The sequence below is a fragment of the Ahaetulla prasina genome, chromosome 4 (genome assembly GCF_028640845.1).
Source record: "Ahaetulla prasina isolate Xishuangbanna chromosome 4, ASM2864084v1, whole genome shotgun sequence".
NCBI lineage: Eukaryota > Metazoa > Chordata > Lepidosauria > Squamata > Colubridae > Ahaetulla > Ahaetulla prasina.
The window spans coordinates 50,718,883-50,740,810 of NC_080542.1; the positions used below are offsets into that span (position 1 = coordinate 50,718,883).

Consider the following 21,928-nt stretch of genomic DNA (forward strand, 5'->3'; position numbering starts at 1 on the left):
ATGATGATGATGATGATGGGGAAGATAACGAAATACAAAGAACTACAAATAGAAATAGAACCACTATGGCAAAGGCAAGCAAGGGTAGTAAACTAGTAATAAGCACTTTGGGTGCAGTCCCAAAACACTGGAGCGCCACTTGAACACCATCATTGGCATTGACAAATTTGCCATCAGTCAATTACAGAAGGCAGCTTTACTTGGAGCTGCTTCCATCCTGCGATGATATTTGTAACCCCATCAAATGTCCAGATATGCTTACCCAGCTCCTTGGTTAAGACTCGATAGGTAAACAAAAATGTCAAATCCAGTCTGAACATCTGGCTGACTGTGATGATGATGATGATATAATAAAAATAAAAATTAAGGTGTCACTGAATGGTGGATTTTTAAAAATTTTGAAAGCTGCCTGGAATCACTTGTGTGAGTTGGATGGTTACTTAAGTTTGTTTAATTCATTTTGGGAGTATATTAAACTCAATGAGGTTTTCTTCTGATTAAATAAGCTTCAGGATTGGGTTGCAGTGCTTAACATAGGTTGGCTTGTGCTTGGTAACTGAAGTCTCTAGCTATCTCTCTAAATGTACCATACTTTTCAGAGTATAAATTGCACTCCTCCCCCACCAAAAGTGGATGGAAATGTCTGTGTGTTTTATATGAATGTTGCCAAGCCCTGCCCACCCACCAGGCCCCACCCTTCGGCCATTTTCAGCCAACACATGTCGCATTTTCAGCCTTTGCACACTCCATTTTAGTCCTGGTTCAGGCTGTGGGGATCGCCATAGCACATCGCCACCAATTGCCACCTCTGTGCATTGTGTTTTCAACCTCCGCAGGTCGCATTTTTGGCCTCCATACACCCTGTTTTTGGCCTCTGCTAAAAACCGGCCAAAAATGAGATGGTCAGAGGCCAAAAACAGAGTGTGCAAAGGCCAAAAACGTGACACGTGGAGGCCAAAACATGATATGTGAAGGCTGAAAACGTGACACATAGAGGGGGTGATCGGCAGCGATGTGCTGTGGTGATCCCTGCAGCCTGGAATGGGTCTAAAATGGAGTGTGCAGAGGCTGAAAACACGACATGCAGAGGCCAAAAATGCAATATGTGTAGGCCGCGATGGGCTGTGGCTATCCCCACAGCCTGGAAGAGCTGATTGGTGGTATACTGGGAGGCCAATCCAACCACTAATCAGCTGCTCATACTGAATCAGGCTACGATAATGTGCCTACGACATGGCTGTTTGCTCTTTGCAGCAAGGACACTAGCCAGATGAATACCAATGGATGCTGGGAGGCAGAGGCAGAATTATATTTTTCTTTTTTTCCTCCCAAAAAACTAATGTCCGCCTTATACTTCAAAAAATACAGTAGCTTTCCTGTTTTAAAGTCACTCATTGAGTTTTAAAGTCATTTAAGACAGGCAGGATAATCACTCCATATTGACAGTACTATGGATAAAGATGGCAGCTCTCCAGCCATTCCTCCTGAATTTGCCAGTTTCTCCGCTTCTCACCATTTCTTCTAGATCCTGTAAGCCAATCAGTTGCCTTCAGGAATAGTGGGCATCCTTATTTTCTGCTCAAGTAGAAGTAATTCAGAGCCACTCTAGCTTCTCTCTGTAGAATGAGAAGAAAGCCATTGTAATAGTCAATGGTCTGGAGCTCAGCGTGTCCTGTACCTGTAATTTCTAGATAACTAACATTTTGAAATGTCCAAATATATACTATAGTTTTTAGGTAAAAAAAAAACATTTTGAACTATTTTGAAGAATTTTATGACATAGTTCCCACATTGTACCAAACTATGGATGACCAGAAAATTATTTATGGAATAAATCAGAATGGCCGGATTCACAAAACCTGAAGGGAAAATCTGAATGTGTGAAGTGTATTGAATCAAATGTGGAAACCATATCTTACATTTTTATGTATTTTGTGTATTTATCATTATTCTTAATGCATCTTTTCAGGAGAAAAGTTTTGCTACAACCATTTGTGACTTATTAAATATAGCAAAGAGGAACAAACATGGCTTTGGAAGATTTTGCAAGCATCTTTTCCAGCTCTGTCAAATCCATTAATGTGGGAGATAGAATGCATGAAGCAAGATTGGTCTTTTGAAAAGATTCCATAAGAATAATAGTGACAATTCAAACCAGAATTGTATCGACCAGATGAATTGATAAAAGTCTTATTTCCATACAACATTAAGGCATACATTTATTTCATACATCATAATTAAATCCAAAATAATAATATATTAAGCATAACAACACTTGCAAAGTTTAGGGATGCTAATACTTTTTTAATTGCAGCTAACTACTAATGTTACTGGCGATTAACACTAATTAGCAGAAGTACAAAATACATTCCAGAATTCTCTATCATAGATAAAGAGGGAGCTAAAACTCATGACCTAATTAGAAGTCCACAGTTAAGTTCTAATTTGCTAGCCACATATTTGTTCAGGAAGAACCTCCATTCCAGGATCTGGAATTTGAATCTGAGATATAAATATGATAATGCAACACAAACATTACAATCTCAGACTGAACTTTTATCATTTGTTCACATCCTTTCCTCATACTTAGACTTCACCATCTTCTTTCAACAAGCCTCCTTGGCTTAAGGAAATGTATCTTGATGAAGAATGGAAAAAATACACCAGTGCTCAATCTCATATTGAAGAATCCTCCAAAGAGGAAGTGATATTAAGTCCTGAAAGTGCAAGGTATTTTTCCTTTCTATTTTCCCCTTTGGCACACATTACAAGAAAGAAATTCACAACCCATGAGGAGGAGGAGGAGGAGGGGGATGCATTTAATCATGTCCAATTCTTGGCAATTCTATGGACCAGGTCTTCCTATTGCCACATCTTCCTATCTTGAAGTAATTCCTTGAGTTTTTGTCTGCTCTGATTGATGTCAGGCGTTGATAGTGTCCAGCCACCGTGTTCTTTGACAGCTGGCTTCCTTTAACTGCTGACTCTTCCAAATGAAATTGCAATCTCCAGTGAATTCCACTGGGCACTGGGCAATATAAAACTAGAGAGGGAATCATCCTATTCTGCAACTTAGAGAACATCTTTATATTTTTTATTACAAAATTCTTGGAATGAATTTGGTTTTGTCCAAAATGAGATCATTACAATGCGCTTTACATGGGGCTGTCCTTGAATATCACTTCAACTGCCCTTGAAGGCAACTCAGAAGCTACAACTGGTCCCAAAAACAATGGCACATGCAGCCCTACGTTTGCCAATCTTACACCTCTGTTGTATGAACTGTGTTGGCTCCAAGTTTTCTTTTGGGTGTAATTCAAACTCCTGGTTGTCATCTTTAAATCCTTACACGGCAAGGATCAGGAAATTTGCAGGATTGCTTTTCCCTGATAGTATCTGCCCTTCCTACCAGATTGGATAGGGTAGGTACGCTTCAGCTGCTTTCCTGAAGTCTTGCCATCTAGTGGGAGCTCGGAGGTGGGCCTTTTTCTATGGCTGTCCCTACCTTATGGAGCACCCCCCCAAAAAAAGATTCAGCAAATCCAGGTGCAAGGATGGAAAAAGAATATCTGAAGCTGGTGGTGAAACTGCCCAAAGGCATGAATGCGGAACCTGGTTTTTGTTTTCATATTATGGTTTGTTTCATTTTATGATTTTTTAATTTTATTGTTATTACTACCCAGAATTTTGTTTAAGATAGGTAGCCATACAAATATTTCTTATAGAGGTAAAAGTTTGGCATTCCACAGAAATGCTTATTTTTTTCTTCCACTGAAAAAAGCCACAACATATCTGCAAGCATGAAAAATGTGTGCAATTGCAGATGTTGCCGTTGTTGACTGCAAAATTTGGATATACTGCTTCTGTAGTTTGCTGCGGACACCAGTTAGCTTTTCTGGCAATGGCTATTTTCTCTAAACATGGGCATAGACCACTGCAGGACCCATGTGTGTAATATTGTTTTGAAAATAGGTTTGTTTACAACTGTCATGTACAAAAGCTGTACATGAAGAGCAAATTATACAAATTACAAAAAAAAATATATCTTAGATCTTATTGTTGAACATCAAACACTGTAATTTCTGCTCTTTATTAGATCACCAGAAATACCTGAGTCTTTTCCTGTGGAAATAACGTGAGTTACTAATGTACTACAAAACTATTACAAATGTTGTTTTCCTATTTAAAATTTAGAGCACCACAGCAATTCTTCTGCATTTTTGTTGAAATGAAATTATTAGAAAATTTCATTGAATTTTTAAATTTTATATATATATATATAAAGGAGTCTTGCAAAATCTGCACAGCAACATACATTGGACAAACTAATAGGAGAATAAATGCACGCATAGCAGAACACAAGATTGCAGTCAGAAAAGAAGAAAAAACTTCATCTCTTTCCCAACATCTTAAAGCAGTGGTAGGATTCAAGTAATTTAACAACCGATTCTCTGCCCTAATGATTTCTTCCAATGACCAGTTTGCCACACTGCTCAGAAAGTTAACAACCGGTTCTCCTGAAGTGGTGCGAACTGGCTGAATCCCACCACTGCCTTAAAGCAACAGGACATGACATTGATTTTGAACCAAATTAATCTCCAAAACTGAACATTACCACAAGAGAATAATTATGGAAGCCATAGAAATAGAGAAACACCCCCATAACATGAATAAACGTGATGATACCTCCCGCTTACCAAACATCTGGAAACTAGCCCTAGTCAAGAAACGAATCCCAGCTATAAAAATTGACACCAACACACGACAGGACCTTGAATTCGGAACAAGACCAGGACCCAAAATACTACTTCCCACAAAAACATAATAACACATAAACAGAAACACATAAACCCCATTAACCAATTAGTAATACAGCCAACCAATCAGCTTGCAACAGCTAGGCCAGCAATTCAAAAAACACCTCCCCACCAGTATTTATAGAGAAAGAGCAGTTAAAATCCACACTTTGCTCACATAAAGCCAAAAAAACTCCAGCCTGAAGATGATGAGTGAGATCTCATCAAAACGTTGCCTAAATATTTTCAATCTTACACGGGAAAAGACCCGAACATACCAAAACCTGCATACATATACCCATGAAAACCTACAACAACAAATATATATATAATGTATTTTATTTTTCAAACGTAACTACATTTTCCTCATATTTTAGCAATCCAAAAGTGGAGATATAATTCAATAATACTTTAGAAACAGCTACACTTAATAAAGACCCAGTTGTTGCAGTGGTTTAGGTACCAGGCTAGAAACCAGGAGATGGTGAGTTCTGGTCTCACCTTGGGCATTAAACCTAGGACGGTGACCTTGGGTCAGTCACTCTCTCAGCCCGAGGAAGGAGGCAATAGCAAACCATTTCTGAAATCTTTCCACGAAAACTGCAGGGACAGTCCAGACATTTGCCAGAAGTCAACATTGATATAAAGGGATGCACACAACAATCATAGTTAAATAAATAAATCCACCAAAATATTTATGTAAATCCTTCAAAACTGGTTAACTTAGAGCAAGAATGCCATATGGGTGCAGAACCAATTAAACAAACAATTGTGCCTTTAAGATGTGCTTTTAAATGTGCCTTTAAAGCCTTAGAGCTTTAAGGCATTAAAAGAACTGCAATAGAAGTTCTTTATGTTGGGATCAGATTCTATTTTGTTCAAGGACACATACAAATTTTACATTAGCTAAAATTAATTTGTTATTCTGTTGCAACCTGTCCTGTTCTATGCCTGTTTCTCGAGGCATAGAAGAGACCTGAACCACTGGGTTTCCAGAAAGCTAATCCACTTCTAATACCAAAGTTAGAGACATATTTGTTTATGTTCTTATTTGCTGGGTATATGTTTTACCATTTCTTTTCCTGTGGACTCAAGATATAGGGGAGTTCCCACTCATTTTACAGCAGCAAAGCTGTGAGGTAGATTTATCTCAAGAACTGACTGGCTCCAAATTACTTGGATGGTTTCATGACATTTGTGGAGATTTGAACGTGGCTCTCCCAACACCTGGTCCAACAGTTTAACCCAGTTATCCTTTCAGTCACACTCTCAACTATGAATCAACAAGTTGAAGCAGAATGAGAATACATAAAATAAATAAATGTATATAAGAACCAAAGGCTTGAAAAAAGCTCGAAGAGTCTGCTTAGACATGTTGGAAAAGCTAGATGTCAAATTCAACAAAGGTGAGTCCTGGGTTTTGCATCAAAACCATTTTAGGATTCTTATGAGTAAATACCACAATTGTTGCTACCTTTAGAGAAATTATGAAATTTTGGGTTCACATAAAGAAATAAAAGATCACAATTTTGTTTTTTATTGACTATTTAAACTTGGATTAATTTCTGTTTCTGTTTGTCTTCTTAGGGAGATAATACTACCACCCCCATCAGCAGCAACTGAACCTCCAGCTCCGACTCCAGCTCCAGCTCCAACTCCAGCTCCAGCTCCTGTTCCCGCTCCAGCTCCAGCTCCAGAGCCTGTTAAAAAGGCCAGTTCGAAGAAACTGTGAGTATCTGTAGAGTTACATGTATGGGATAGTATTCTTTTACTTGAAGGTAGATCCACCCCTAGATTCTAATTCATTCAGTTTATGAAAGAGCCATGGTTGCACAGTGGTTAGAATGTAGTATTGCAGGCTAAGTCAACTGCTCACTGCCAGGAGTTCAATCCTGACTGGCTCAAGATTGACTCAGCCTTCCATCCTTCCAGTGTCATTAAAATGAGGATTTGGATTGTTGGTGCAATATGCTGATTCTGTAAACCTGACTCTGTAAAGCATTACGAAGCAGTATATACGTCTAAGTGCTATTGCTATTGAATTCTTAATCATATTCATATAAACTGATTGTGTTTTATAGTTGGTATATTAAGAAAGGCCACTCGAAATTCCTAGCCCTATCTATAGGCAAACAAATTGGGATGGAACAATATTTAGTTTAATTTGCTCAAGAGGGGGAAAAAATCTCCAATAGATTGGCGCTCCTGGCAGCCACATTCCAGAAGATAATTTATCTACAGCATGTTTCTCAATCACAGAACCTTTAAGATGAGTGGATGTCAACTCCCAAAATTCCCTATCCAGCCATGCTTAATATTAACATCTTAAAGTTCCCAAGGTTGAGAAAATCCAGTCTAAAATTTCCTTGCATTTTAAGAAGTTTGAAAAGAAATGAGCCATTATCCTTCCCAGAATAATGTGTTCGTAGGAAGGATGCAATCTCAGTTGTAGCAGAGTTCTTTTTAACTTGTCTTCCTCTTAAACCACCTTCCTCTTCGTTGTCAGGTCTGAAAAAGAAACAACCACTACTGTAACCTCACCAACGACTGAGTGAGTAGTAGAGCCTCTCAAGGATTGTTATTTAACCTTTTTCCTCCAAGATATTTCCTGGGAATAGAATAGAATAGAATAGAATAGAATAGAATAGAATAGAATAGAATAGAATAGAATAGAATAGAATAGAATAGAATAGAATAGAATTTTTTATTGGTCAAGTGTGATTGGACACATAAGGAATTTGTCTTTGGTGCATATGCTTTCAGTGTACATAAAAAAAACTAAAATAGAATACCGTATTTTTTGGAGTATAAGACGCACTGGACTATAAGATGCACCTTAGTTTTTGGGGAGGAAAATAAGAAAAAGGCTGATTGGCAGGTGTATTGGCCTCCCGGAATACCCCCAATCAGTTCTTCCCAGAGGTGAATTTTAGCAACAGGTTCCTTGGTTGTTAGCTCTGTGCCTTGCTCTCTTTTTTTGGCTTTTTTTTTTCTGCCTCTTTTATTTATTTTTTATTTATTTTATTTATTTTGTCACAACATCATACAAAAAGATTATATAGTATATACACATATAAACATATATAGGAAGAAGAAAAGAAAAACAATAGGACAGGAACGGTAGGCACGTTTGTGCGCTTATGCACGCCCCTTATGGTCCTCTTAGGAATGGGGTGAGGTCAATAGTAGAAAGTTTTTGGTTAAAGCTTTTAGGATTATGGGAAGAGACCACAGAGTCAGGTAAAGTATTCCAAGCACTGATGATTCTGTTGCAGAAGTCATATTTTCTGCAATCTAGATTAAAGCGGTTTACATTAAGTTTAAATCTATTGGTTGCCCTTGTATTATTGCAATTAAAGTTGAAGTAGTCTTTGACAGGAAGGACATTACAATAGATGATTCTGTGAGTTAAACTTAGGTCTTGTCGAAGGCGACGGAGTTCCAAGTTTTCTAAGCCTAGGATTTCAAGTCTAGTGGGATAAGGTATTTTGTTGTTTTCAGAGGAATGGAGAACTCTTCTTGTAAAATATTTCTGGACACGTTCAATTGTATTGATGTCAGAGATGTGGTGAGGGTTCCAAACAGGTGAGCTGTATTCTAGAATTGGTCTAGCAAATGTTTTATATGCTCTGGTTAGTAGTGTGGTGTTTTTGGAAAAGAAGCTACGCAAAATTAGGTTTACAACTCTTAGAGCTTTTTTTGCTATGTAGTTGCAGTGGGCTTTGGCACTTAGATCATTTGACATGAAGACTCCAAGACTCTGAAAGCCTCTGAAGCTATGAAACAGAGCTTCAGCAAAAAAGCCTCTGAAGCTCTGTTTGGGGCTTTTTTCTAAGCTCCGTGAAACTCAATTGGGGCTTTTTTTTTGAAGCTCCATTTCTGATGCTTTTTTCAGCCTTTGAAACCTCCGTTTGAGAAGCTGGGTCGGGATACATTCAAAGTATAAGACGCACCCAGATTCTCACCCTCTTTTTTTGGGGAAAAAGGGGCATTTTATACTCCGAAAAATACGGTACATTCATCAAGAATCACAAAATGCAACACTAATAGTCATAGGTTACTCATAAGCAATCAAATCATACCAGGAAACAAATAAAACAATATAAATTGTTAAATATATTAATTTATAGAAATATATAATAATTTATATAAATATTTATATAAATATAATAAGTGTTAAATATAAACAATATAAATAAAACAATATAAATTGTTTTATAAATTTTTTTATAAATTGTTTTATATAATGTAAATTTATAATATTATATTATATTTTATATAATATAAATTTATAAATATAAATTATTTTTATATAATTGTTAGCTAGAGCAAAATTCTTTTTAACTTCTATTCTGCTAAAATGTTTGTCTGTTCTTTGTCAGGTCTGAAAAAGAGACGCCCACTAGTGAAACCACTCCAAAGACTGAGTGAGTAATACAGTCTGTCAAGGGCTGTTCTTTAACTTAGAACTTTTTTCCTCCAACTTATTTCTAAGTAATGTGTTTGTTTAAAACATCTAATTTGTACTGTTACTATTGCAGTTTCATCATTATTAAAATCAATAACTTTACACACCTAACAACCTTTGCATATATAAACTAAGTATAAAATACACTGCACACAGAATTGTAACACCCTAATTTCTCCTGTACTGTAATAGTATGAAATAATCTGGAACAATAAAGGGTTTATTTTTTAGTAGGCGAACACATTTCAGATTCTAAGAGCATTCAGAATTAAAAATTCAAATTGGGGGAAGCAGAGGATGCCTCCTAGTTCTAGCACTCACTAACCTGGTTGAAATGACAAGGCAAAAAGCAGCATTTTTTCCAGACTGCCCCACTCCCCAAACCCAAATGAGAGTTTCTAGCTGAGTGCAGGCTTAAATATGGGGTTGACTGTCCTCTAGGCCCAAGCAGAAGAAACCACAATGTGAGATGAAAGAGAACCTTCTTACTGATAAAATAAAATAAAAATAAAATAAAATCCTCATGAGACAAAGAAAAGCAAGTCATAAGCATTTGGAAGGAAAGGAGTCAAATAGTATTTCTAGTGCATGAAGAAAAAAGCAAGCTTACATACAAGCAATAACTGATGCAGAGAACTGCTGCAACACAGGCGGTTCTTGAGGCTCCTAGAGTGGCCCATGTTACATCACTGCTCTAAGAGCTGCCCTGGTTGCTGGTTTGCTTCTGGGTGCAATTCAAAGAGTTGGTTATTATCCTTAAAGCCCTGCATGGAATAAATCCAGGTTACTTGAGGAAGAGTCTCGCCCCATTGAGGCTAGCCCACACCATTCACATCAGCAGAGGAGGCAAGCTTCAGGCCCCATCAGTCAAGGAATTGTGGCTTAAGTTCCCTCCAGCAACCCGAAGTGCTCCAGATCCGAGGATTTTTCTGCTTTGGCGGAACCAATCACCACGACCAAACACCGAGATTTATTTTGGATAATAAAGGATTATACCGGACAGAACGAAAGTGGGAGAACTTTATGCAAGTAGCCAAGCCAATTCCCCGTTACTTTGTAACAAGCTTGAAAACAGCAAGAAAATGGAGGCGAATTGTTAACAAGTTAATGAGCGGAAAGTGAAAGTGATACTTAGCCTTTGCTGTCTGCCGGTAAACTGCATGTTATTTGCTACTTTAACTCTTTAACTCTTTGCTGCCTGCTGATAGAATCTAGGGGAGATTTTTAAATATTGCTTTAAAAGTCTGTGTTTCTCAGAGGTTAAGAAGATTTAAACTGAATATTAAGTTGGAAATAAATAAATAATTTTATAGAAGATGGCAGCCAAACAATTACAGTCTACTGTAACAAAGGGCTCTGGAATCTCATCAGCTGGTGCCTCTCCAGCTCATACAGTGGAGACTAGAACATTGAACTTAGAGGCGGTACAAGAGAATTTAAAAGACTTTATGCAAGAAAAATTTAAAGTAATAACTGATGAGATGTCTGAAATGAAAGAGCAGATATCAGAAATTCAAGTGGGAAATAAAGAAGTTAAGGAAGGATTTGTAATTGCAGTACAAAGTTTGGCAACAAATGTGATTTTATTGGAAGAGGAGGTTGAAGAAATTAAGCAACATAATTCAAAATTAGAAAATAAAATGGCTGAATTTCAAAGTAAAATGGAAAAAACAGATGATGAAATAGTTTTAATACAATATAGAAATATGAAATTTGCTCTAAAAATTCGTGGTCTGAAAGAGAATAAAGAAGAGGATTTAAGGGAAATTTTTTCTGAAGTATTTGCTGAGATATTAGCAGCTCGTCCAGCAGATGTGGCTTATCAAATTGATAAAATATATCGTGTGAATTCTTGGATAGCAAGGCAAAAAAAGTTGCCAAGGGATGTTGTTATTTATTTTACAAATAGAACAGTGAGAAATCAGATTTTGCAAGCCTCATATAAGGGGGAGAAGATTCAGATTGCTGGTCAAGATATTTTAATATTAAAGGAAATTCCACCAAAATGTTAAGGGCTAGGAAGGAATTTGCCTTCCTGGTGAATGAACTTAAAAACGTCAGATTGAATATAGATGGGATATTCCAACTGGTATAATAGTATATTATGCAGGAAAGTACATCGTCTCAATACAGTTGGAAAAGCAAGAGAATTTTATGTTGAGGCATTAAAGTTGGAAGTCTTCTCCATTGGAAGCTAGAAGAAAGGAGACTGAAGTGAAGGAAAGAGAAGTGAAGCAGGTACAAGAACAGATTGTGATGGAAGAAGATTTATTACAAGTGTTGGAAATACCTCGACGGGTTCAGATTCAAAAGAACAAAGGCTGACAAGAGCTGCTGCTAAACGCAAGGAACAAGAGATGAAGGCACAACAACAACTGGCAACTACTACAACGGAAACAGTGGAGGAGCAAGGCCTAAAGCAAAATGTGATCTGCGGCTAGTGTTCCAAAAGTTTCCTTTGGCCGATAATGGCAATTAAACTATTATCTTGGAATGTTAATGGTTTGAATTCACCAGAAGAGAAGGAAAGTATTTCATTATTTGAAACAATTTAAAATGACATTACCTGTTTACAAGAAACACATATTAGATCTTTAGACCAGAAATATTTGATAAATTCAAAACTGGGAGTACATTTTGTTGCCTCCTCTTTGGAGAAAAAATGGTTTAGTTATATATATAAAGAAGGATATATCAGCAAAATTAATTGAGGTGGATAAGCAAGGAAGATACATTGCTATTGAACTTTTGTTGGAGGGAAAGAAGACGTTATTAATAGGAGTTTATGCTCCGAATCAACAACAAGAAAATTTTTTCAAGTTTTTACATAAAAGAATAGTATTTTGGGATTATAAATCATATATATTAATGGGTGATTGGAATGGTGTGTTGGATACTCAAAAAGACAAAAAAAGTTTAAGGAAGATATCAAGCCGGGTGAAATTACCAAAGGCTTTTTTTGAAATGATGGAGGACTTGGAATTAAGAGATATTTGGAGAGAACATAATACAGAAGAGAGGGATTTTACCTTCTTTTCTGACAGGCACCAATCATTTTCGAGGATTGATTTTATTTTGATTACTAATGATTTGTATTCTAGAGTGAAGAAGACTAAGATTTGTTCAAGAACTCTATCTGATCATAGTCTGGTTTGGATTGAATTTGATCGGGAAAAGGAGGCTAGGAGATCATGGAGGTTGAATGAGAATTTCTTTAAATATGAACAAAATGTAAATGAATGTAAAAAGCAAATGAAAGAATTTTTTATTATGAATATGAAAAAGAGACATCTATAGAGATGATTTGGGACTCCAGTAAGGCTTATATGAGAGGAAATCTTATACAAATGAATATTAAATACAAAATAAATTGCAGAAAGAAAAAGGAACTGGAAGAGGAAATTAAAAGAAAGAACAATTATTGATAAATAGCCCAGGAAATAGTAAAATAAAAGAATCAATAAATATATTAAGAGGTCAGTTTAATATGTTGATGGCAGATCAAGTAGCAATTAATTTACAATATGTAAAACATAATACGTTTAATAATGCCAATAAGCCAGGAAGATGGCTTGCCTATTTAATAAGGAAAAAACAGAAATCACGAACGATTGATAAAATAGAATATAGGGGTAAGGAAGTTTATCAAAAGAACTTGATTAAAAAAGCATTTTTAGAGTATTATAGTAAGTTATATTCTAGGGATATGATTGATGATACAGAGATAGAAAGATATTTACAACAACAAAATATTTGTGAGCTTACAGAAAACCAAAGAGAAGAACTGAATCAATTAATTACTTCAGAGGAAATTTTGTTAGCAATTAAACAACTTAAAATCGGTAAAGCACCAGGAACAGATGGTTTAACAGCTGTTTATTATAAAAATTTACAAAATGAGATGGTTGAACCACTTAAAGAGTTATTTAATAAAATTCAAATGGGAGGAGATGTTCCCCCTTCATGGAGGACAGCCTTTATTTCGTTAATACCGAAGGAAGATCGAGATGGTATTAAAGCAGAGAATTATAGGCCTATATCACTTTTAAATACTGATTACAAGATATTTACCAAGATACTTGCTAATAGATTAATGCCAGTGATGAATCAAATAATTCATAATGATCAGTCAGGATTTATTAAGGGTAGGCAGATGAGATATAATGTGAGGCAAATCGTAAATTTACTTGAATATTTGGAACGAAACAACCAAGTATCAGCGGCATTCCTTTTTTTGGATGCTGAAAAAGCTTTTGATAGATTGGATTGGCAGTTTTTGTTTAAAGTAATAGAAAAAATGCAATTTGGGGATTATTTTATCCATGCAATTAAAGCAATATATCAGAAGCAAACAGCACAAATAATAGTAAATGGTGGGTTAACAGAAACTTTTAAAATTGGGAAAGGGACGAGACAGGGATGTCCCTTGTCCCCATTACATTTTATTTTAACTTTAGAAATTCTTCTGAATAAAATACTTGGTTCCGATCGAATAAAGGGAATTAGAGTTAAACATCAAGATTACAGATTAAGAGCTTTTGCAGATGACCTGGTTGTTACTGTATCTCAACCAATATACTCAGTAACTGGTTTAAAAGATATAATTGGTCAGTATGGTAAAGTATCTGGATTTAAGGTGAATCAGCAAAAGACAAAGATGATAACTAAAAATATGAATATACAACAAAAGAAGAGTTAGAAAGAACTACAGGTTTTGAAATCGTTAAAAGGTTAAATATTTAGGAATATATATTACAGCTTCAAATGTTAAATTATACAAAATAATTATGAGGTATTGTGGCAGAAGGTATGGAAAGAAATGGAGAGTTGGAAGAAGTTACAACTATCTTTGCTGGGAAGAATAGCGGCTATAAAATGAATGTTTTGCCCAGGTTTTATTTTTGTTTCAAATGATACGGTGCTTAAGAATGATATTAAATTACAGGAATGGCAAAAGGGATTAGTAAATTTGTATGGATGGGCAAAAACCAAGAATAAAATTAAAATAATGCAGGATATAAGGGAAAGGGGGTCTTAAAATGCCTAATTTAAAATTGTATTATGAAGCAGTTGTCTTATCATTAATTACTGATTGGATTAATTTAACTGAGGAAAGAGTTTTGAATATAGAAGGTTATGGTTTGTTATATGGGTGGCATGCCTATTTATTATATGATAAGAAAGTAGATAAAATATTTAAAAATAATATAATTAGAAATGCATTATTGAGGGTTTGGAGGGAATATCAATATAATTAGATGGAAAGATTCCAATATGGGCAATCCCGAGACACATGATAGAAAATATAAATATATATCAAAAGATGGAGGTAGTTACCTATAAAGAACTTCTTTGTATGGAAAAGGGGGAATTACAATTAAAATCTAGAGAAAAGATGGGGGAAGAAGGGAAAAATTATACATGGTTCCAATATGGACAATTACAAGCTAGATGGAAATTAGATCAAAAAATAGGTGTTAAGCAAATTGAGGATAATTTGTTAAAACAAATGAGAGATCAAGGCCAACAGCATATTAAGAGGTTGTATAATGTATTAGTAGAAATAGACTCAGAGACTGAATTGGTTAAGGATTGTATGATTAAGTGGGCACAAAATTTTCAGCAACCAATAATGTTGGAAACTTGGGAAAGAATTTGGGTGAGGAATGTTAAATTTACACAAGCGCAAAATATGAGAGAAAATTTTTATAAGATGTTTTATAGATGGCATTTAGACCCCAAAAAATTGTCATGTATGTATCCTAATGTACAGGCTAAATGTTGGAGATGTGATTGTGAAGATGCCACTTATTATCATATATGGTGGACTTGTAAAAAAGTTAAAGCATTTTGGATTAAAGTATGGTGGATCATGCAGAATATTTTGAAAAAGAAGATTAAGTTTACCCCGCAGTTCTTTTTACTAGGAATAATTATGGATTGTACAGCTATAGAGACTAAATTGATTTTGAACTTAATAACAGCCGCAAGACTTTTGATTGCTCAATATTGGAAGAAAGAAGAATTACCTACAATTGAAGAATGGACACTTAAAGTATCAAATCTGGCAGAAATGGCAAAAATCTCTGCTTACTTGAAAGACTATACACAAGAAAAATATATTTTAGAATGGAAAATGTGGATTGATTATATTCAAAATAAGTATCAGATAAAAAAATATCAAATAGCATATGAGTAAATTTAGGAAATAATTTGTATTAGATATATTTCTGAAGGAGAGGGGAATTGAGAGTGTGACTAAGTGTGGAGAGACTAGAGATTATAATTTAGGAATTATTTTAGATTATGATTGTTAGTTTTGATACCCTGCATTTTGTGGGGGGAGGTGGGGGGGGGGGGGGGGAGGGAGGGGGGAGGGGAATTGGGGGGTTGAGGGTAGAGATGGAGTGATGGTTAATGTACAGGGATTATTGAAGATGTATAAATATAATTAATGTAGGGTCGGGTCTGCCCAGTTGCCAATTTTAGAACGGTGGGGAGGGAGAAAAGAGAGAGTAGGAGGTAGGAAAGAGGAGAAGAGGAAGGAAGAGGGGTAGAAGAGGGAGAAGGAAGGTGTAGGGTGGAGGGAGGAGAGGATGTAGATAAGAGAAGGAGAGGAAGGTCTGGAAAGTAAAAGAAGGTAAAAGAGGGAAGAGTGTTAAAAAGTGGGGTGGTGACTGGGCAGGCCCGACTAATTGTATATAACTGTACACTGAATGAGTTGTTCGACATGATTGTAAAAATAAAACTTTTTTGAGGAAAAAAAAAGTTTTCTTGAATACACAAATTAGCTGGATGAAAGAGTTGAAGAAGTTAATCAAGTTAATTTGGACTTAAAAATAAAAAAGAGGAGCTTCAGACTAAGGTAGAGACTGCAGATGAAGAACAAGTTCTGTTGCAATATAGACTAATGGAATCTGCATTGAGAGTGAGAGGTTTGAAAGAAAATAAGCGAGATAATTTAAAAGATGTCTTTGCAGAGGTTTTTGCACAGATGATTGATTGGACAGAAACCTGTAGATCTTAAAACGCAAATTGAAACAAATCTATCGTGTTAATTCATGGGTTGCAAGAGAAAGATAGTTCCCAAGAAATGTAGTGATTTATTTTACAATTAGGAAGATTAGGACTGAGATTTTACAAGCTTCTTATAAAAATAAAACTTAAATATTAGGACAAGAGGTATTAGTGCTAAAAGAAATTCCCTCAAAAATTTTAAAAAATAGGAAAGAGTTTGCTTTTTTGATGGATGAATTTAGAAATCGTCAGATATGGTTTAGATGGGATGTTCCAGCTGGACTAACAGTAAATTATGCAGGAGAGAAATACCAACTTAATACGGTGGTTTAAAGCAAGAGATTTTTATACTAATGTATTGAAGGCTGGAACTCCACCACTGCTAGAAGTTAAAATGGGAAGAGAAGTGGAAGTGGTTAAAAAGTGTGAGAAGGTAGCAAAGCAAATACAATCTAAAGTAGAGGCTGTGACTAAGGAAGAAAGGTTGAAAGCAGCAGGGGAAGAGCAAAGAATGATTGTAATTACTAAACGTAAAGAACAAGGAGTAAAGAAGCAACAATTCAAATGAAAAGAGCACCTTTTTATGGGAAAGGGTAAATCACAAGCAAAATTTTTGGATATAAAACGTAGAAAGGATAATTTATATTTGGCTTTAGTAAGTAGTTAATTAGATAAGTATAAAACTCAAGGGAATTTTTTTTTCCTTCTTATATAAAATGCTTTATAGATGGTATTTGGAAATTAAATTGAGGTGTATATGTCTTAATTTGTAACTTAAATGTGGGAGATATATTATATTGATGTTATTTTATTATATATGGTGGATTTAGTTATGTTGGACAAAAACTGATGTTGGGTTATATAAAGTGTTGGGTAAAATTGAAAAAAGAAATGGAATTGGTTAAGGCTTATATGACAAAATGGTTATAAAATATTTGGTAATTCATTGATACGGAGATATGGGGGAGGAAAAAATTGGATTAAATGTTAATTTTATATAAGTTAAAAAGTTAAGAGAGAAAATTTTATAAAATGTTAAAGTTTGATTGATTATATTAAAAAAAATAGAAGAAGATAATGTTTAGTAATTGATGTTATTGGGTATGGATGTTAAAAGTACTGAACTGCTGGAAGTGGTGGAAACTTCAGTGTACCTGAATGAATACCCACAAGAAAATATACTGGAATGAAGAAGATGGACCGACTACAATTAGAACAATTATTGGATGAAGAAATATCAAATATCTTATGAACGAACATTTCCTTTTTTTTCTTTATTATGGAGAAGGAGAGTTGAGGTTATAGGGGAGGGATAGGAATTTATGGATAATTAGTGTATTTTAGCTTATGATTGTTAGATCTTATACCCTGTATTTTGCTCTGGGAAGTCTGGGGGTGAAGATGGGTGGGGGGAGGGGAATGGGATGTATTGAAATTTTTTTGGTAAAACTCTTTAATAAAAAAAATATGATTAGGGAATTAGAAGTTAAAATATATGACGAATGGTTGCAGGAACTGGGTATGTCTAGTGTAATGAAAAAAAAGGACTAGGGGAGACCTGATAGCAGTGTTCCAATATCTCAGGGGCTGCCATAAACAAGAGGGAATGAAGCTGTTCTCCAAAGCACCTGACAAGAAGCAATGGGTTGAAACTAATCAAGGAGAGAAGCACGAAGGAGAAATTTCCTGACAGTTAGAACAATTAATCAGTGGAACAACTTGCCTCCAGAAGTTGTAAATGCTCCAACACTGGAAGTTTTTAAGAAGATATTGGATAACCATTTGTCTGAAGTGGTTTAGGGTTTCCTGCCTAAGGAGGGGATTGAACTAGAAGGTCTCTAAGGTTCCTTCCAATTCTGATATATATTATATTATATTATATTATATTATATTATATTATATTATATTACATTACATTACATTACATTACATTACATTACATTACATTACATTACATTACATTACATTATATTATATTATAACTTTGTCTTTGATTAGAGCCGTTTTTATAATCTTAGAAATATTTATCTTTTATGCTGTAAGCCTTCCAGGCTTACTTAGGAAGAAGATGGGTGGTAACAAATCAAATTAATAAACAGATAAATGACTAGGGAAAGCTGACCAGGTGAAGATATAATATTCAACTGCTGCCAGAACAATACCCAAATTCTGCTTTTAATTTTTCTTTTAACCAGGGCTTCAGAAGAAGAAGGGACTGAAGGTACATCAAAGAAAACGTAAGTAGCTTCAGTGTGCAAGTCAGGAGTATTTCTCTTTAAGAATTTTTGAAATGATTCAGAATGCATTATAGGATGTTTAATGTGTAAAACATCTCATAATCTCATCATCTTATTTCACTGTTCAACAGTGGAAAGAAAAAGTTCTAGTAGGAAATAGGAAAATGAAGCAACAAAACTAGAAAAGAGCAACAACTTTTTACCTTTTCCCATTCTGGAGTACCAAACCCCCATTACAAAAGGAGCAGATGCTCCTTTCAGTGTATATTCATTGTATGTTTCTGTTGAATACACGTGGATGTAATTTCCAATCAGTTTTCTATCTATCTGATTTGTATTCAAATTGGATCCTATATTTACCCCTATACTGGATTGTATATTTGAGGAATAGTCAGAAAAGCTGCAGTAACTTATGGACAAGTGGCTCTTTTTATAAATGGAAATGCTCCAGAGTGTCCACCCAAACCCCTATTCCCCTTTCAAAGGTATCATCCAGGTTCTCTGATTCCATTTTTAAATCTCTTAAAGTAGGTTTCCTTTGATTTATTTCATCAGTCATTATTATATTTATTGTCTTCTCCTTTTCATCTTCTTGCTTTGTTTCCTGGTTTGTCTGTTCTATCTTATCCTCTATTCTTTCTGCTGTCTCCTGTCTTTCCTGGGTTCTTTGATCTTCATTCATTATTCAGTTGTAGCATATTTTCTATTTTCTCATTTATGTCTTGATTAGGTTCTTTATCTCATTATGATTCTTTGTTATAGTGCCCCTAATGCTCTGAAACATCAACACCATTTTTCTTGAAAACTCACTCATTTCCCCCGATATAGAATCTTGTCTTATTTTAATAAGTCCTGTTCTTAGTCAAGTCCAGAAACAATATATTTAAGTCCAATGTTTCTCCTCAGAAAGTTCAATAATCAATCTGGAATAATATAATAATAAATAATAATAAAAAATGGAATAATAAACAATCTGGAACACTCAAAACCATAGAAATGGTGGTAGACTTTAGGAGAAACCTTTCCATACTTCCACCTCTTACAATACTACACAACACAATATCAACAGTAGAGACTTTCAAATTTTAGGTTCTACTATATCGCAAGATCTAAAATGGACAGCTAACATCAAAAACATCATCAAAAAAGCACAATAAAGAATGTTTTTTCTGCGCTAACTCAGAAAGTTCAAACTGCCTAAGGATCTTCTGATACAGTTCTACAGAGGAATTATTGAGTCTGTCATCTATATGTCTATAACTGTCAGGTTTGGTTCTGCAACCCAACAAAACAGACACAGATTTCAGAAAATAATTAGAACTGCAGAAAAAACAATTGCTACCAACATGCCTTCCATTGAAGATCTGTATACTTTACAAGTCAAAAAGAGAGCTGTGAAAATATTTACAGACCCCTCACATCCTGGACATAAATAGTTTCAACTGCTACCCTCAAAACGACGCTATAGAGCACTGCACACCAGAACAACTAGACACAAGAACAGTTTTTTCCTGAATGCCATCACTCTGCAAAACAAATAATTCCCTCAATACTGTCAAACTATTTACTAAGTCTGCACTACTATTAATCTTCTCATCATTCCCACAACCCATCTCCTTATACTTATGACTGTATGACTGTATGACTATATGACTGTAACTTTGTTGTTTGTATCCTTACGATTTATATTGATATTGTTTCCTGATTGCTTATTTGTACCCTATGATCATCATTAAGTGATTCTTGATGATTAATGTTGACTGTTGGAAGGGGAAAATGGTAAGTCAGCCTTGTGCCAGTCAGGGTATAAATTTTGGTTGTGGGAAGAGTTAGCCTGCAATACTAGTACTATTAATAATTAGCTGTACTACTCAGGACAGAAAGTACTGTGAGGTGCAGGATGAGGCTATATTGGCAAAATACAGGAAAAGATTCCAGGATTGTTGAGAAAGGGCAGGAAGTGAAAAACAAACAGAAACTCAAAGGACTCGTTAAAATATCTCAGTAGGCAAGATAATATTCTGCTTGTTACAATTCTGGTTTTGATACAAGAATATGCTTCCTGATCTGTATAACCAATTCACAGATGAACCCCAGAGAATATAGTGTGTTTTACTCCTAAGTACCTTTACATTTGGATGCCACAATAAGAATCTTCCCAAACACTGGTTTACTAGGAATAAGCGGTATCCTGCTTTTTTAGTTGCACCCATTGTATTCTTCCCATTGAAATATTTTATTTAGCACTGATGCTTGTTTACAGGAGATAGAAATAGTCATTCATTTCATTTATTCATTAAACAAATGTATATAATTTCCCAACTCACATATTGGTAATTCCAGGTGGATTATAACATTTATTTAACATTTATTGATTAATTTCATTCAAACATGTCAAAAAAGAGAAGCCGGAACTCAGTATTTCTTTCCTCAGTCTTGTTGGAAGGCCAATACGAGGCCTCTGGAAACTTACAGCTCACCTTAGGGCTTCACTTCTCCCTTAGCATAGATAGAAAGTGATGCTACCAGAACCATAGTAGCTACTGTGAGAAGATTCTATAGGTGATTACTGAGGCCTTTTCTCTTAAAGCAACTGGCAATGAGAGTGTTGTTGAAATGCAGCTCTGAAATGCTGAAATTCTTGCTCTTCTCAAAAAAATAATGTCACCTCAATATATGGATATTACTTTAGAAGCACCTGAGAATAAGGGTACTGGATAATTATAATAATAATAGCTAGACCGAAGTTGAACAGACTGATTAGAAAATTATGTGGTTCTATAACCACATTGTAATATCATCTTTTATTCTTTTTATATCTACAGAAATTCAGATGAAGGAGAGGAAGATGAAGAAGACTAATCCTATTTACTCACATACTTATCGGTTCTCCACGCATGGAAATTAGGAAGTGACCCTAATGGTTGAGATCATCTATTTTCATAACAAGGATGGTATTATACACGATTAATGTCAGTAGTATTTTTAATTTATTGTATGTCTATTGCTGGTCGATGACCCTAATAAAGTTTTATTCATTCATTCTAATCCTACTTATGTAGAACATTGTTTATTGCTATATATTTTATTATTAAATACATTTCTCCATGCACCTTTTTATTGTTATCCTTATCCCGAGGCTTAAAAACATTTCAGAATAGCTATTCTCCCATCTGGAGCAACTGCAATTGGGTTGGGCTAAGGCTCTTATTACTCATGGCCCTAGTGGCTACCAATGATAAAATCTGTATAGGTTTCCTGATGCCAGAATGATGTTTTACAAATGTGTAGATCATTCACATGACATTTGTGTAGTGGCAGGATTACCCTCACATTTATATATTCATTTATTTATTTATTGCATCTCTATAAAACCTTCAATAATGTTTCCAGGTTACCACCAGGGCCGT

General features: G+C 35.1%; 1 protein-coding gene across 1 annotated transcript in view; it reads left to right on the forward strand.

Moving 5' to 3' along the window:
• Positions 1-21,479, forward strand: part of LOC131198417 (protein TsetseEP-like) — a 60,775-nt gene extending 39,296 nt beyond the window's left edge. The window contains exons 5-11 of the mRNA XM_058183033.1: positions 2,591-2,730; positions 4,097-4,135; positions 6,384-6,524; positions 7,303-7,347; positions 9,179-9,223; positions 18,477-18,518; positions 21,344-21,479. Of these exons, the coding sequence (XP_058039016.1) occupies positions 2,591-2,730; positions 4,097-4,135; positions 6,384-6,524; positions 7,303-7,347; positions 9,179-9,223; positions 18,477-18,518; positions 21,344-21,380 (489 nt within the window). The 3' untranslated portion in view covers positions 21,381-21,479. The remainder of the gene's footprint in view (positions 1-2,590; positions 2,731-4,096; positions 4,136-6,383; positions 6,525-7,302; positions 7,348-9,178; positions 9,224-18,476; positions 18,519-21,343) is intronic.
• Positions 21,480-21,928: the final 449 nt, after the last annotated feature.